At 40.6% G+C, this 19,162-nt stretch overlaps 1 protein-coding gene across 4 annotated transcripts in view; it reads right to left on the bottom strand.

Annotated features, from left to right (window-relative positions):
* drp2 (dystrophin related protein 2) overlaps positions 1-19,162 on the bottom strand; it is a 214,657-nt gene that overhangs the window by 68,786 nt on the left and 126,709 nt on the right. For all 4 annotated transcript variants that reach the window (XM_088080931.1, XM_088080933.1, XM_088080932.1 and 1 more), the window contains 2 exons: positions 12,078-12,234; positions 414-534 (listed from right to left, as the gene is read on the bottom strand). In XM_088080931.1, the coding sequence (XP_087937057.1) occupies positions 414-534; positions 12,078-12,234 (278 nt within the window). The remainder of the gene's footprint in view (positions 1-413; positions 535-12,077; positions 12,235-19,162) is intronic.

Raw genomic sequence — 19,162 nt, 5'->3', positions numbered from 1 at the left:
GACGGATGGTACACCAACAAGGGAAGACAGAGAAATGAAGGACCGAGGGCAAAACAAGTTGGACACACAAGGAGAGCACAGTCAGGTAGATTGCTTCAGTATTTCCCAGATGAGCGCCGTGTGCTGAGAGCAAAACAGAATGAAGAGGACGTGTTGGTGGAGAAAGAGCAGAGCTTGCTGTCTTATTGATCTGAGCAGATGGTACTGTGGAGCGGGTGAGCTGGAGCTAATTGGTCCCGACCCGGACACTTTCCCTAAACCCAGCGTGACACCAGAGGACGGATCACTGCTAATAACTATTAATGGAACATTCCACCTGCATGGGTCCTACCAAATGAACTTAGCGGGGGGAGGTTGTGAGTATGATATTTTAGCTGGCGCAGCATTTGGCACAGAGTGTGAAGGGAGCAGACCTTTTCCATCGGTCAGGGTCTCCTCTGGCTCCTGGAAGGGATGCTGAGCCAGAAAGGCCTGGGCAGACTCCAAGACTGAGTAGATGAACGGCCCGCGAGACTTGACATCCTCCATGAACGCCTGCCGGGAGACAACCAGAGAAGGGGAGGGGGGGTGTTAGAAAATGAAAGACATAAGCTGTTTTTTAGACTCGAGTGTTGGTTGTAGCTGGGGAAGATGAGTCCTGTAAGCTGAACCTTTGCCTACTCCTCAATTGAGACAGCGTTACTTAATATAGACCAAAAGAAAAGCCATTCATTGGCTGGTTCCAGATTCTCATATGGGAGGATTTTTTGTATTGTTTTCTTGTAAATTGAACATCCTTGGATTTGTAATACTAGTCGGACAAAACAAGACATTTCAGGGCATTTTGTTGGACATTTTTCAGTATTTTCTGACATTTTATGGACAAAAATATATATAATTAACCGATGAATTGGCAATGAAAATAGCACTTGATTGTGGCCCTAGTGCATTAGGGCAGCTCTTGATTTTAACAGCAAACATTTCCAGGTTTACCACCAGGTAGCTGCTGTCACACTACAATATGTTTAAAATTTGGGGAAATGATCCCCCTAGAGCAAGTCATGATGCTTCACCTCAACACATTATGGAAAACTGGCAAACAGTGCAGCATGCTAATGGTAAATACATGCCTGTACACTGACAAAAAAAAAAGAGGCTCTGTGGATGAAAAAAAATAATAATGTATTTCTGTACATGTGAACAAAAGGTGACAAATGTTTCAGTCATGATACAACAACATTCACAACACATCCCAGCTGCTAACAAGAGCAAACAGCAGAGTCTGACCTCCATTATTCACATCCAGCAGTGGCGTTTTCATTGGTCTAGTTCAAGCGATGCATCACTGGTGGCCAACGACCACCTGAGTGGAATCACCTGGTACATAAATTGTGGTGATATTTCAAACCTTTGTGAGTTCAATGCACCATTTAGCATCTAACTAGCTCGCAGTGGATTATTGGATACTGTCACATGTTTTCACAATTCACAACGAAGGAACGAATAGTATTTTTTTTTATTGGTACTTTACTGTTACTTCAATAAAAACAATGTAATATTGGAAGAAGCCGAGTCGACAAGAAGAGTCTGCTCCTCTTCCCTTTTCTAATCACACATAGAGCTCAAGGCTCTGTCTGGCTCCTTGCTCGTGTGTCTGTCTGTGTGTGTGTCTCACTCTCTCTCTGTCTTGACACAAATGGAAAATATGTGGGATTAGTACATAAAACACAATCACAAACAGAACTGAAACTAGGCTATTTCTGAAATAAAAAATCAAATAAAATACACCAGATATTGCAGCAGCGATAATACGGCTCACTGGGAAGCCAATGGACCTCCGTAGCCAGCTTCCTGCTTCAGGACATTTTGCGGAGCTACTGTCTCCTTGTCTCCTTTCTGAATCCAGCATTCTCATCCCGGTGCGCTTTTAGGTACCAAAACATGGCACTGATTGATTTAACATGAATAGGTTCTCAGTAATACCAACATAATTCACCTGGTACCATTAAAAGTACAGTTCATGACCCAATGCTACCCATCTAAAGGTCCAATTCACAACAGTATTGCACCAGTGATATTACAGTACAAACACGTCCATAAGGTGTTGCAGCTGAATGCAATTTTTTGTGTTTGATTGCAGTTATCCATGTGACAAAGTATTAATGTTGCCTTTGTGCTGAGAACACAGCAGGCAAAACAACAGCAGAGAGAAGAAAAGTGAATTTCTCAGAGTGCAAGCTACAGGTCCTGAACGACAAGGTGCAGAGGCATGCCTGGCATGCCGATGCCTTCACTTAGCTACAATCACTGTTACAACCGTCACTGGAAAGTCTGGGTGTGACAACCGATTATAAATGTGCTTCAGTTACCACCAACTCTCTAAAGATGCTAATATTTCACTATTTCTGCATGTGGCTATGTGAGGTGATCTTTCTGAATCGGGCTGTTTCTTCTTCACTTGCAAAGAAAGCTGACTATTTGGTGTCAAATATATGCATATTACCTTGTTTAAATATCTGCAAATAGCACTGTTGCAACAAGACGCTATGTAGTTGGCAGTGCAGATAGAGGGGCGCATTTCACCCTTTATGGTTGCTCTGAGAATGACACTTTTTTGTCTTATTGGTGCAGGTTTAGCAGCTGCAACAGCCACACAATGTTTTTGTGAATTTACCCATCAGTGCATTGGTTTGAGCAGGGGTAAGTTTTATTGTTCTTGAATTTAACTTTTAATGTGTTGGTGAAGATTCTCAGTCATCAAGGTCATGGTAATTCTAGGTACTAGACTGTGGGCAGCTGGACCTGCTTGAGTTGAAGAAGCCGCTCTGATGAAAGCTGACGTTTTAAAGAAACTCAAGCAAGTCCATTTGCATATGATATAGCACCTAGAACTTTTAATGTCGAAATAAAAGTTATCTTATCTTATGTTGTTAAATAGGCCTAATTAGGATGACACCAAACACACTCACACATATAAGAAACACCGAATGACATAATTAGCTTGTTTAAATACACAGGTTACCTAAAGGTATCACTGCACACACACTCAGCAACCACCCACTGGCAGGATTGCATGAGAGGACATGGCTGTCTGCCTGTGCTGAGAGCCCAGGGCACAATAGGAGACCAAATCTGCTGGGAGTACTGGTCAGCTGGCCACCACACACAGAAGAGCCAATTAGCTGGAGAGCCCAGCTCCACTGGTCCAGATTTAACTGCACTCCTTATGCAAGAAGACAGACACACACACACACACACACACACACACACACACACACACACACACACACACACACACACACACACACACACAGACACACACAGACACACACACACACACACACACACACACAAATGCAATGCGCAGATACCCAGAGCTTCCCCAGGGCCTTGAAGAAAGCCAGTGTGTCAACCTTCTTCATTCTTCTACACTAATCTTTGTTCTGTATAAAACACACTGCAGGTGTGTGAATTAAAGCCAGCTCTCTTCAAAGTAATTTATTTAGGTGAAGCCAGCGTACTCAATCCTCTTACGCTATGAGGAGATTACAATTTCAGCTGAAAATCTACATTACTAGCTGGAATTAGCAGTGTTGTGCGGCACAGCAGTGTTTCAGCACCTATTAGAAAAAGCTCAGGACCAGAGCAGAGCAGCCCTGATAACACCGAGCGAAACACCAGCGAAAACCAGCCGGCACCGAGCAAACATGCAAAAGTGTGTAACGGTGAGGAGCTGTGGCGCAAGATAAGATTCCCATTGCAACAGTCATAGAGAAAAACCTGCTGTCTTTCTCTTCCACACTCTTTCTCTAATCACAAACAAATTCCCTCTTCTTCTTCATATTCTCGCTTCTTTCCTTTTTCCTTTCCTTTACACTCTTTTCATCCTCTCGCTCTCTTTATTCTCTCCATACCCTCTTTAGCTGCTTTGCTGCCCAAAGAGGAGCTGAGCTTCAGATTCCCTGAGCCAGCTGTCATGTTAAAACTTTAATTCCAGCTAAATTTCACACTCAGAGGCTTCATCTTTGGTTGAAGGAACATTAAGAGCGAAGCCTTCAGATCAGATTAAGATGCATAATGCATGGGGTAGAAAAAGTCAGGGGGAGGAAATGACTTCATTGACTTCATTTCGTCTAAACATGTTGATGGCATCCCTTTTACCCCTCCCTCTGGACGGCTCCTCTGAATGCGCTTCTGAGAACACAGAGGATGAATTTTTATTTCCTTTGCCCCGTCGCATGACGCAGAAAAGATTTTGCAGCTGCACATGAAATCCCTCCCAAACCCTGAAATCACTCACTTATCCCAACACCCAAACACACACACAGCCCTCACAAACACATCTTCCCACCCAAAACTTCTCCACCACCACCCAAAATACACAAACAGTAAACATGCTCCCAAACCAATACACATGCAAATGCACAAACACACACACACACTCATAAAAATGTAGCACAGAGAGCTCTTCCCACACACACAAACGACATCAGAATAAATCCACTTAAGATCAATAATTCACATTTCTTAAAACGCTTTAATTCTCCATAGAAAACTGGGATGCAATTTCCCTCTCTGCTTTGTCGGGAAAGTTTTAGAACGACCAGACGCTCGGGAAGCCGAGGCATCTCAGATTATAAAGGCGTGCTGTGCTGAAAATGGAACATTTTGAGAGAGGGAGAGGAAGAGGAGAGGAGAGGAAGCATGTTCAACAGTGAATCCTATGAATGACTTAGTGAATTTTTTGAGCCTTATGCATCAGTAAGTAGCCTTGACAATGTTGGAGGGATAGCTGTGGAAAGGGAGAACACGAACTGCAGTTTTAAAAGGTGCAATGTGTGAGACATGCACAGAATTATAGTGTTTAAAAAATGGACTAACATCATCAACAGAATATGAAGTATCACTTTTACCATTATGTGATAGATGTCTTTGTATGATGCTGCAGATATATCAACTAAAATGAGCATTTTAAGCAGCTACTCCCCAGCCCCATCCTGTCTTGTAACACCACTTGTACCTAAAGAGGCGATAGTGAGTCACTGTCGTGTCCAGTCTGCCCTCAGTTCAACATTTAAGGATGGGCTCGGTGCCCAGCTTTGAAGCCAATTTTCATAGTGGCAAAGTATAATTAACAGTTATAATTAAGGTGATACTGTGTGGCACAAAGATACTTCTTTCATAGACTTACATTGTAAAAGAGACGTCTCTAAATCAGTGGATAGATTTTTTTTAACAACCCCAGTGAAATGACTCATTTCATAATCTGGATTTGATCCATTTGGTCTGATAATATTGCACAAGTTTAAAAGAGCCACAAGATTTAATATTTTATATAATGTTATCACTAATGCAGAAAAACCTGTACTCTTGGTCAGTCTTCATTTAAATGAATAAAAGAATGAACTGGATGAGCCACGGTTGATCTTAAATGAATAAATTACTTCAATGACAACATAAATCAGATCTGAAAAGCTCATGGGCAAAGACACACCAAAAACTTAAAGAAACACAACAATGATTTAACCTTATAGAGTGTATGTCACTTATCATACAGCTGTGTCTAACGCTAGAGTCTAAATATCTGCAGTCTTGATCTGGCAGTATCTGAACCTTCAGACACTCTGGAGCCTCCTCACATGCCTGCATGCAGACAGTGAAGGACTCCAGAGTACCTAAACCCCGAACCACAACTTTACTGCCAGACTAAAGCCCCACTCAAGGCCACAAACCAAAACAAGTTGTTTTAAATACTGAGTATACTAAGTGCTGCTGGGATTTCGACTACTTTTGATTTATTCTCCTTCTCCATGCACCTTGGAAGTAGGTGAAGTTGTGCCAGAACCTTCACTCTGCATCTGACACACCACTGGCAGACAACGTAGCTACAGGTAATGCTGAATCCAGTTCACATAGATATTTAAGGACTTCTATGAGCAAATCAGTAAGTTACAGAGTCTAACAAAAACAGCTTACATTTATCTGTGAAGTGAGCCCACCAAGTCTGACAAAGCAATTCTGAACATCAGCCACCACAAATGTAAACAGCTGTAGACCACTGAGACCCTGCTCCCAATTTCTTTTGGGGATGTAGCCTGACGTTAACGCCTTGAAACCTAAGCAAATTGGTTTGATTTCTTTCAAAAACATTGGGAGAAGGAAGTGAAGCAAACAAAAATCCCAAAAATAAATACATACATTCGCAAAAAGTTAGTGGAAAATTACCGGAAAATAAGAAAAAAAAAGAGGGGTAAAAATAACAAAAAAAACCAAACAAAACATACCATTATAATGAGTATACAGTAGATATAGCTTTCTGGAATTTTTCCCATGTTTTTGACAATTTTGTGATAATTCTTCCCCCATTTTTAAAATGAATTTTCAGGTCATTCTCTTCGTCACCTTTAACTTTTTTCTTGCAATTTGTGGGACATTTCTTGCCAAGTTAGTCATTGTCTTAGTCAGATTTCAAAGAGTTAAGAAAGCTTGTGACAGGTGCCTGAACGCAGCACAAGAAAACTAATGACGAACCAGGTTTTAAAGGATTAAACATTGTACCTTTAAAGCATAAAAGCTGACAGTGTGTGTGTGTGACAAAAGAGACACAAGGAGGAAAAAGAGACATTAAGAAGGAAAAGAAGGCGGACTGAAGCAATTGCAGATTTGTGTGTAAGTGTGAGTGTGGTTTTTTCATCGTCCTGTTAATTGGGAGGCTGATTCCACAGTGCACCAGTCAAGGTGGGAGTCAGAGTGGGATTAAACTGGAGCCCCAAACCTCTCACTGTCAATACAAGTCGCCTTTCAGAAACACTGCACAAACTGACAGCACAGAAAATTGGAAAGAGGGTGGAAAGGGAAACTCTGCTGTACTTACAGAACCAATTACGAGTGTGTGTGTGTGTGTGTGTGTGTGTGTGTGTGTGTGTGAGAGAGAGAGTAAGTGTAGGCTACTGTAAATGTGTGTGTGCATGTGTGTGTGCTTCCAAATGTCTGAACCAGTTCCAGTTCTTGAGATACATCACCCACAACTAAGGTGATTTACCAGGAGATGAAAGAACATCTTGAGCATCCCAGGTGGCATTTCTGCCGATACTTCCTGTCACACAGGAGCAAGAATCTAAAGAGCATAAATTTTAACGGTTCTACCCTTCACACACACACCTTCAGGTACATTTCAAAGCCTTCATTTGAATCTTTATTGTTTTCTTGATTTAAATATCATGGCAGCTCATTCCTTTTTTGTTAAAAACATAAAAATCAAATGCTTTTTCTCTGGTATGATTGCAGCCACTGCTTCTTATTCTGCTTGTTGTCTGAAGCTATTTTTGAACAGGCCAACAATCTGTATGACTCTAACAGTAAGACAGGCACGCGCACAAACACACACGCACGCACGCATGCACGCACGCACGCACGCACACACACACACACACACACACGCACACATATGCCTGCTGGGCAACTCCTGTCTGTGCCAACTTTATGAGAGTCTCCCCAGCACAGCGCACACAGAGCTATATAACACGTCAATTAAAAAAGATTTCAGTGGAGAGACTTTGCAGTCTTAAAGACATCCTGGGATTTTTGTTATTGTCCCACCAGTGGGTGTCTTTAACACACAGGAAACCCATTTATTTTCTTTTGATCTGCCCAATAAAATAAAGGCTACTGACAAAATATTGAAATCCTCTCCAATTATTCTGTCAGCTTGCTAAATTAAGAAAGTCTGATATAAAAAGAGCCCGAGTTTATATATGTATTTTATTCTATAAGGGACCAGAGGCTGTAATGAGTCAACACATTTTACAGGTTGATTAGACTTCTCTGGCAATGCTGGAATGTGACTACTTATATTCACTGAAGTACTGTACTTCAGTACAAATTTGAGGTACTTGTACTTCAGTATTTTATTTTCATGCCACTTAACTTCTAGTAAACTACATTTCAGGGGTAAACATTGCACTTTCTACTTTACTACATTTATCTGAGAGCTTTAGTCACTATAGAAATACATTTTTGCAGACAAAACGTGTAAGTACTACTAACATTGCAGCAGTATAACAGTTTCTAGGTATATCGTAGTATGAAAACTGGCCGTTCACATACTGTGTACAATTATTTATTTTACTTACACTATAATCATAATTATTACCTGCAGGTTTTATACTAAATAGTACTAACTACAACAGCAATTGCATTAATTATTGCATTAATTAATTAATTAATGCATGTGTAATTGTAATCTAATTATGGCATAACATGACAGCATAATAAGCACGGGAGACATTTTTTTACATTGATACTTCAAAACATTTTCTTGATAGTCTCATATGTTGACTTTAAAGAAGTATTTCACTGCTGTAAAGTTGGTCTTTCGTTAAACTGGGCTGTCTATGCAATGAAAAGATGCAAATATTTTTAAAATTGGTGCTATATGACCAGTGAAAACAGAGGTAAAGGTCTGCGGCACTGAGAGAGAAAGAGGTGGGGTGGGGGGGGTCTCTCTCTATCTGCTCCCATACTCTTTGCGTCCGGGTGTATGAAAATGCAGATGATACAAAGCTGGTTTAAAAATGGCAAATCCCTTCACGTAACATTTTCGATGTGGGGCTTTACACTGTGGCATTAGATGTGGTAAAGATATTATAATTGTACCTCCTCCTGTACTGTGTGGGCTTTTAACACTTGCTTGACATCTCACTGACTCTCTGGTTAGTTTTGTTGTACCTGTTAAGAAGGAGCAATTTACACCAGTAGATTTGGTGCCCTTAGCAAAATCCCATCACACGCTCAAACCAACTTCAACCCAAAAAAGAGATCTAATAAGCCAAAAAATAATGTAATACACTTATGTGGGTGTGCAGAGCCTTTCAAGATAAAATAAGCATCCCCATGAGGAAAAAGCACCTCATTCCACTGTATTGAGTGATGAAGATGGTGCGGTGCGAGACTGGAGGAGACAACGATAATGAGATATGAGCCACTAAAGAAAGGTCCTGCACATACACACAAAAAATTGATCTTAACACAACCCAGCTAAAAGTGTGTCACACTGGCAATGTGCAAAAAGAAATACATTGTATAAACTCATTCACTTCATTAACAGGAACATTGTATGTCTTGTTTGGTGATTTTCTGCATCATTTTTAAAGTCCAGGCAAAAATAAATGTGTGTCATGAGTTTGTCATACCAAAGAAAAATATGTTATTAACCCCTTGTACTGGTAATGTCGCTTACAAGAGTCTGGAGCTGTGCGGCAGCTTGCTCTTCGGCTCAGGGTACATGTGTGCTCTGTGCAACTAAGTTATCTGCTCACAAGAGTGTTGCTTCGCTGCAGCTCGTTCTTTATCCATAAAGGGAAGAGATTATGTTAAGGTTGCTCCAGTGCGTCGTCGAGCATGCTTTTAGGCTGACAAAAAAATTCTGGACACAGAAATAAAAAGTTTAACAATCTAACTCCACAATGCAGTATTACACAGTTCAGTCTTTTCACGTGGTTTCAACAAGTATTTCCTTACATGTTTAATGTGTTTAGAAAGAAATCACTGAATTTGCTTGCAGAAATTAATTTCCCTTCTTGGATGAATGAGTTTTATATTTGTTTATATTCAGGGGAAGGTGAAAAACACGCAGGTTATTTACCTTCTATAAAAAGGTGCAACCAAACTAAAATCGATGGAGCAAAGTCTGACCACGAAAACACAGACCTGAGAAAATTAATGAAACACGTGGGTGAGAAGAAAAAGGCTAAAAGAAGCCTGGTGTATGTTGCAAATGTAACTTGGTCTGTGTTTTTGCGAGTGAAATTTAATAAACAACATTTCAGTTTAACTCTGTCACCTGATCGAGTCCTGCAGAAGTCTAATAACGAGCAAAGGTTTTAGAGAAAGTATTGGTTCTCCTGCCCTAAAACATGAGGGTGAAAATATTTATTGGAAAGATAAACAAGCGCTGATTTGTGCCATGATCAATAAGGTCTCAGTCTCTGAGTTTGTGAGCTTGTGTGCCCTTCTATCCACACAAGCCCTTGAAGGGATTTACAAGCCAGTTCAAATCACTGAACCATGGAGGAATTATCTGACAGGAGGAGGAGGAGGTGGCTCACTCCGCTGTCAGCAAATCTTACTGATGTTTCCTAAAGCCTTGAACTTTTATATTGTAAAAAATAAAATGTTTAAATGGCTGCCAATCCTATCAGCGTACCATTGTCATCATTAACCAATAGCTGTTAGAAAGAGGTGAGCTAATCCTCATGTAACTCTGCTGATCGACTTCATTTTTCAGACCGTGAGCTTGTTGCTTGGTTACAACAACTAGTCAATTAATCAATTGGTCAATTTAGTCAATCACAAGAACTATTGTGATTATTGATTTGTTCACCATTCAGTCAAATTCCAAGCCAAACATTTGCGTGAGAAATCTCTTTTTCTGGTCGTACATTAAAGTAAATATCTGTGGTTCAAGAAACAAAGCATTTGATGCAACCATCCTGTATCATTTTCAGATGTTTTACAAACCAGATGATTAACCGATTAAGACAATAATCAACAGACTAATCGAAAACAATTATTAGTTTGACCCCAACATCTCTCTAGTCAGCTGAGTCAAAACTCATTCCTAACATCCGTAAAGTAAAAGTGAAACTGCAGTTGGAGCTTTATTTTTTCAGTCATGTGACTTACATTGCTCACTTTAGAGACCCTGGTGAAAGCTTTTAATTATTATTTCTATATTTTACAGTATCAGAAAAGACGGATTTTAAAACTAAAGTTTGGGACTTTTACATATAAATGAACATCTGTTACATTCAAGTCTTTGTCAAACAAATTCACACAGTGCTGGTTAAGCCTATTGCTGCCAGGGTAAGCTCTCTGTATTTTGCAGTATACTGGAGTTGCCTGTATCTGTGGCGACTTTTACGGGCCAGCCAGAGTGAAAAGGGCAGGAAGGCGTAAGCGATCATAGCACAGAAGCAACTAGGAGTATGTCGGAAGCTATAGCCTAAGAGGTGTCCAAGAAAAGTTTATGGAGTGGATGCTCCAGATAGAAACTCTGCATTTAAAGGAAGTATTAAAGTCAAAATATTTGTAAAGTAAGTCTTGAAGAGAGCACTCTGGGAGAGGGTCAACTGTGTTTACTCTGACTGCCAGAGCAGGGAGGCAAAAGTTTTACACTTCAGCTATTTTATTTTTTTTTTACATATATTTGATAACAAAACAAAACTAACATTGGAACACAATTGATCAAATGCTGGTAAAATATGCAAGTGGCTGATAAATTTGCTTTACTCACCAGCCCAAAAAACAATGGTAATCTTCTGAGTGGCTGGTAGATTTTAGAATTGACCAGCGACAGTGGCAGTAAATTTCCCATCCTGATTAAGGCTATTCTACAGTGTCTCAACAATCATGTCTATTTAAGCATTTAGTAAAGCTCTTCCTTCAGAAAACATGTATCTGCACTGTGTTTAAGCTGGTTTTTGCATTCTCAACAAACACTGCAGTGCACAAAGCTCAGACTCCGTCAATAGTAACAATGACAGCTGAACCTGTTTCTTCTCTTATTGACTGCAGCTGATCAATAAACTCAGCTTTGATCAATATCTGTAATATCTACAAAAGATGCCTGCAAAAACTCTGTAAACACATCTGAAAAAGCATGTCTGTTTCTTTCCCATGCTAATCGTCAATAGCCACAACAAATCCACCCACTACAACCACTGCCTCCAAAATCACTGGCCTCTCCACCTCCAGCTTCTCACATCCCAGTGACAGAGCCATCACATTGCACAGATCATAGCACATGACCCTGGGCACACCCTCAATCCATTTCTCACACTGATCCCTTATAGAGGCAGAAATAGCACTTTAAAGGGCACTCTGTACTGTCGCGGGAGTCTTGTCCCTTTTGTCACACACAATACTGACTGTTCTCATGTCTGAATCTACCTGGACTCAATTTAACGGAGCACATGTGTGGATTTTGTATGTAGATATAGCGTGGAAATCTATTTCCTCTTGTGCAGAATAAAGACTCAGCCAGTATTTGTATAGGATGTGTAATATGTGCACTGAAAAGGTATCATGGTCCTCGTTACCTGGTGGAACTCCCTCTGGTGCTGGACGGCCCCCACGTCGCCTCCTATGGGCAGCTGCTCCGACAGCTCCTCGTCCTTGGCTGTCAGCCATTCTATGATCTCCTGCAAAGAGAGCTGCAGCTTCCCGCTGTTGTCGGAGAAGGCCTCTAGCCGCACCCTGCCAACACACACACACACATACACAGAGAGAGAGAGAGAGAGAGAGAGTTAGCTCAGCAAACAGTAACATTCTCCAACAGAACAGCTAAATACCGCAGATTATATTTGGTCACAACCTCCCAAAACCGAAAATATCATCAAAAGATGCCAAATAAACAGGATTTAAAACCCTCTATTGCAATCCAGTAATAATGCATGGTTTTCACAGCAGAAAGTAGAATTTTTTTGTTAGATAAAAACATCTTAATGCAATTTATGTCCTTTTGTGTAGCATTTTGTACACGACCTCAATGCCTCTTTAATCTAAACTGTCCCTAATTTGGGAAAATGTTTAATCTTGCAGGTGACAAGCTGTCAAAATCATACTCTGTCTAAAGATGGACAGCTCCAAGCCCCCAGTAAATTTTAAACAGTGGCAAAAAAGTGGTATACCAACTCCTGGGTCTGTCACGTGATGCCATGGGGCCCAAAAAGACTTTCCCATATTCTATATTGTTGTTCCTTTGAGGCTACAGAATTAGGAGCTGAAATTGGGCAAAACTGTCGGTCCAGTCGATGGCATTAAGATTATTCTATTATTTTTTGAGATTATTATGTATGTAAACTCCTCACGCTACAGGATCATTTGGGCAGATAATCTGTTCAGACCAGCCTCGAAGTGGGAGAATTCGTTGGGGGCAAATCAGACCAAAAATTTGCCAAATTGTCCTCCAGTGTGGGGCCAGCATAACACTAGCAGCTCTGCCCTGCTCTTACACTTCAGCAACCACAGCTGAACTCCCTACCTGAGATACTGCATGAGCATTAAGTTCGCCGTACACACCAGTTAGTCCACATCAAAGCCTTTTCTCTTTCCTCATTAAAACTGAAACATACCGCTGGAAGATATGAATTATAAGGCATAAATCTAACCTCTGCTTGCTCATTTAAATATGTATACTAAGCAGCCAGACAAGGTTATGTTAGAATTAAATAATAGTCTGATCTGACATTTTTCCATGTCACACTTATTAGGTCTAACTAGCTCTACACTGCAATACAAAAACAATGTTGTTTCATATTATTTCCACATCTTCTACATGGATCATCATCTAGTGAGAATTCTGTATTTTCATGCAGTACAAGTCTCTAGGGAGAGTATCTTTGATCCTTTAGGACCATATTATGTATACAATTAACTACCTACAGCTGATAGAATATGCCAGCAACAGCTGCAGCCGGCAAAATCAGCTAAAACAGATTAGAAACTAAAACCTGCTTTTTGTTAACCTGTCTGAAATCAGAGATACATTGCTTCAAGACTGACTAAATTTTGAGCTGTAAATCTGCCACCGTTATCATTGTGAACTGTACATGTGCTCTATGAGTGCAGAAACTTTGGGAAGGAATACCTAACCCTCTAATTACCATATGGACCTATGTATAAATCACACACCCCATATTACGTTGAATTCATGAACTGTTTTTCTCACAACTGATATGACTATATGAGACTTAGGTTGTACTGCAGGAGTTGTGTGGGAGTTTATAAACAGATGTTTTGATATACAACATAGTTTTGGTGTTGCTAAACAGCCCCTTCTCATCCCCAAGTCATCAAATACCTCACTTTGTCAGTGATCTCGACGTCAGATACGGATAGAGGCACTTCTCTTTGCAGTATAATATGCTCCAGGCGGCGGCAGTTGTTGATGCAACTGGCAGAACACCAAATCATCACACGGCTTTGTCAGTGGACGTCAGCATCAGGCACCGACACACAAAGGCACCCTTTGAGTTGGAATGAAATGCAGCTACTGGACGCCCCTTTTGACAGGTTCACTGTCAATGTGGTGGTATTTGACGAGTTGGGATGAAAAAATGTTGTGTTACACATGGTCCCCCTTTACCTCATTTCACCAAGATTTTTTTTTCCATTTTGGGATTCTTTGTTCACCATGCAGGTAAGTGAGAAAAAGTTTTCCTAATGACTTCAATGTAACATAGGGTGGTCCTAGTATAAGCTAGCAAATGCAGCATTCGGTGTCATCTGAGCTAAATCATGCATTCTCATGATCCACAAACATTATTTCTTTTTACAGGACACACACAGCGTATTTACCCGCAACATGTTTAAATCGCAATGCTGTCAGTCACAGCCAAACAAGCATGCGGTCTGTGTGCTTTGACACATGCGCAACAAGGTGAGAAACACAAAGAGTCACAGGTTAGTGCTGCTGCAGGTTTGCTGGAGTAAACCAGTGACAAATAACAGAGAAAATGTATCTGCTTGCCACCTGCCAGCAGCATGAGAGATGTCTGTGCGAACCACTGCTCCTGTATCAGTGGCACAGCTGGCACTAGTGGGGTGGAGGAGGGAAGGGCGGTGCGAACGCGCCCCAGTGTTTCAATTACACACCAGAAGCCAGCACTCAAATATCATTATTCCTGCACATCACAATTTGCCAGCACTGTCACATCAGAGATGATGAGTGGGAGCGAGAGCAAGAGTCAAAAAGAGAAACAGTCTTCTTAAGTGTCACTGCTTGCGAATATAAATGAGGGGGGAACATTGCAAAAATGTAATTGGAGTGATATTCAGATGAAAGCACAAGTGAAGCCGGAGGAACACTTAAAGATTTCTAAGTGTGGATGCAGTCAAACACAATCATCACAATTCTGCAAAAACATAAAAGGTTAACAACAACTTAGGAGTCCAAGAAAATGCTTACGGCTTGCACCATTAGCATGCCACCATCGGAAATGTCATTTTACCCACAAAAAAGAACTGTTAGGCGAATTCCTGCAAACTGAATTTCAGCACAGACGCCTTCTGACAAATGAAGGATTAGGAGATGCTGCTTTCAGGAAGGCATTGAGACTTAAAAGGGAAAAAGACGGAAAGGTGAAATCAAGCTTGTAAGTGCACATTTCAGAATTGATAGGCCTCTTTGTTCAACCCCGTGTCAGGAAGCCTGTGTGAAGCAGACCGTGCTGTCCCCTGGCCTCTTGTTGCCCCTGCAGCTCTGCTTACTGTGGTAATTGAATCAGAGAGGGACTGTTTTTCTGTGGCCCCTGCAGAACCAGCTCTCAGCCCATAACAGGTGTGAAAACACACATAAATGCAACACACACACACAAAAAGCATGAATGGAGAGAGGCTTCTGTCTCAAATCAGAGCAAACCCAGAAATCGGATATGTCTAAATAAGGCCATCCATCAAAGGATGACCCTGGAACTTTTGCGGAGAAGTATCAAAATGCTTCAAACCAGATGGCAGACCTCTAATCACACACTCATACACAAACACACATACACACACACAACTCACAGTACACCAACACATCACTGCTGCTTCCATTACACACAGAGGGTGAGACAAATAGTGCTCTGCCTACGCTGTAATGGAAACGTCACCGCATGGCGGGTGCTGCCAAGAACAACTCTCAACCTGCTAAGCTGTAGGGAGGCCAGGCTAAAGGTTTGCCAGTATAGGAGGCTGACTGAAGCTATTTTATCTCCTGTGGAAACATCATGATATCAATTTAAGTGCTATTTATGGTACTGGTTCTGCTGCGTCAGATTAGGGGGCGCCAGGGGTTTTGTGTTTCTGTGTGTGTGTGTGTGTGTGTGTGTGTGTGTGAGGAAATGAGAGAGGAAATAGGTAGGGAGTGTGTGTGTGCGCTGCTCTATCTTTGTGAAGAGTAATTCAAGTTAAATGAGCATTAATTGATTTTTTGGGCCACTTTGGACCAGAGCAACAAGCTGTAAACGCAACACTGACACATTATCACCTCAAGTTGATATTGTTAATTTATTAGCATACGGCTGCTTATTATCAAATCCTCAGACATTAAGCAAAATTAAATGCTTTTCAAAGTTGTGTCTTTGACAACCTTGCAAATGTAAGACCAATATTCACTCTTTTTAAGCTGCATGTTGGCGTCTTCAGCTGCTACATGCTCCACTATTTTCACTAGCAACTCACTTACTTTGTCTTTCTGCATCTAGTGCTGAGTAGGTAATAATGGAAAAAAAACTTAAATTTTATGAGGATCTGGTAATTAAGTACACTTTAGAATTTTCTTTTAGATAATGTGGAAAACTTATTCAGAACAAATTAACTTATATGGGTTATTAACTTAAAATCTTGTGTCCATAATTATGGTAATTAGGTATTTAATGACCATATGAACACACATTTTTAAGTTGATTACTCATTTATTTTAACATTATTTAACAAGAAATTTTTTTTAAAAAGTGTACTGTTACCATAAACACACATTTTTAAGTTGATTACTAGTGAAAAAATTAAATTGGTCCAATCCAACAATAACCTGGACTCACAAAAAAATAAAAAATAATATTTGCTTGTAGCCAATCACAGCAAGTGTTCTTCAATTTAAGGTGACATATGATTGGTCCAATAACCACTGGGGTGTGGTGAAGCCAAGCATGGTGTATTTGTTCTAATGGTATTTCAGCGTGCAAAAAATGCCACCAAAAAGTTTTTAAGTATGGCTGTGCTACATACCTGTAGCGACTGATAGCATTTTACAGAACAGACTGCTTCTATTCACATAAAGGGGACAAAAAATGTATCAAATTGAGTACTCTGTTAGTATCAGTATCACTTTAAGGGTACTGGTATTGGTTCTGTTCCTGGGTCACAGCTAAAAGAAGTGGTTTTGCAAAACATCATGATGTCGCAGTAAAGCTGACCTTTGACCTTTTGGATATAAAATGTCACTTCATCATCTTATCCAATAAGATTAACTGACTCTATAAGACATGAAGTTCCCTAAAAACATGATAAAATATTGATGATATGCTATTTCTGCCATGCATTTCTGTTTTTCTGTATCTTCTTCATCATGGATCATGCATAAAACTAGGCTATTTTTGATGCATGATTCATACATGAGGATGAATCATCATTATTCACTTTAATATACCGGCATGCATGCATGCTTTTCTTGCCATCACCACAACCCCCCCTCCACCTCGTTGAAAAAGAGCTCCCCCGAGAGCTTACAGTATAGTTCACAGACTAGTGAAATTTGTATGAATGCTTGAATTATGCAAATTTCTCAGGTCACCAACAGTGACCTTGACCTTTGCCTATATAAATCTAATCGGTTCATCCTTTGAGCCCCAGTGGATGTTTGTGCCAAATTTGTCGAGATTTCCTGAAGATGTCCCTGAGATATGCCATCCATAAGACTAAAACAGATGAACAAAAACCCCCAAAACATAATGTTGTCGACAGGGAGGCATAAAAAGCTTTAGTCCAGGGGTGCGCAATAATTTGTCACAGACAACTACACCAGAAAACCCCCACAGAATCAGGAGCCAAATGTATGAAGATACCTTACGTTCTGTCACAACAGAGCGCATTCATTGCATCCATTTTCAGCTGAGGATTCAGAGCGCTTTACAGCAGCAGGGGAATGTGTGTTGGACGACTTACAATCAACAATAGTGTCCAAGTTCAGCATAATGAAGAAACATGACACCCGCTGCAAAAAAGCGTGGCTCATTGATTTGCTTTTAATGGAGCTCCATTGTTGTTGTGTCAGAGGAATGAGTCATCTCGAGCTTTGGACATACAAACAATAATTGTTGGTGAGATCTGAGGGTGTTTTCTTGGGATTTGTTGGTATAATAAGATCAATACTGAATATCACCGCACCTGTCCTTTGAGATTACGGGAAGTTAATTTATCAATCAAGGACTTTACAAGTCTGCATAAATGTGTTGTACCCCTTCAGCTCACTAAGAGGTTATTACTTTACAGGAGCAGTGTCTAAGATTTAGTGGCATCTAGCCATGAGGATTGCTGTTTCGAACAGCTGAAGCTTCTCCCATGTGTCAAGTGTGAACTCCTGGTTAGGATTCCTTCAGTGTTCATTGTTCAGGAGGTTTTTTATGAGGAGATTATCTGCAAAGGTCTCTTCCTCTCCAAAACAAACAGAAACCGTGATTTAAACCAGGAAAAAACACAGAATAAAGCAGTTTGAAGTTACAAATCAGCGTTTCTCTGACCCTGTTTGGCATGTCACAGAAGGGCCACTCCCCCAGCACCTGCGAATGTGTGCTTACCCCTCATCCCTGATAACTTAAGAATTGAGCTGAATTATCTGCAGAGGTCTTCTACTCTCCAAAAGAAACGGACCCAGTGAGTTTTTCTGACACTCTCATCATGGAGGGACTGCTAACTACAGGGTGCCAGCACAAAAATGCAAATTGCCCTATCTAGGGCCAGGGTGGTTTTTACATTCTGGACTTGTTGAAATATGGCAGTGCAACATGGCGAAGTCTGGGGACCTGCTTCTTCTAGATGTAAGATGCAGATATAAGCAGCTTATTCTAAGGTAACAAAAGCACAATGATTATTATTTCCAGGTGATTATACACTAAAGAAAAGATACTTATTATGCTCCACTTCCATTGCTGCCAATATATGCCCCTACATCCTACACACTGAACCTTTAAGTGCTCTTTTGTGTCAATTTAAATTATTTGTTTGACAAAAAGGCCATCTGAGAATAACAAGAAGGCCAAATTACCTCCTACAAAATGTGTTCATGTTATGTTTACGTGTGTGTGTGTGTGTGTGTGTGTGTGTGTGTGTGTGTGTGTGTGTGTGTGTGTGTGTCCCTATCTCAGGCTCATAACAGCCAACAGGCCTGATGACAGCGGCAGCTATAAACCGGTATGAATGGACTAATGGGATATTGTGTGGCTGCTTCCTGTGTTTGCCCTCGACATAGGACACACTCACTGTACAGAGTCATCTGTTGGTATCGCACACAACAGCTTCAAGACTGAAAGACAGGGAACGCACAATGAGATAGTCTAAACTGGGAAAATAACAGGTATTGTCACAATAATGATTGTAGACTTTTTCATTTCCTGGATTAGTTTCAAGCAAAAGAATCAAAGGA

This window comes from Plectropomus leopardus, chromosome 8 (assembly GCF_026936395.1).
Source record: "Plectropomus leopardus strain MGB_pleo_1.0 chromosome 8, ASM2693639v1, whole genome shotgun sequence".
NCBI lineage: Eukaryota > Metazoa > Chordata > Actinopteri > Perciformes > Serranidae > Plectropomus > Plectropomus leopardus.
This window is presented reverse-complemented; position numbering and strand designations above follow the sequence as displayed.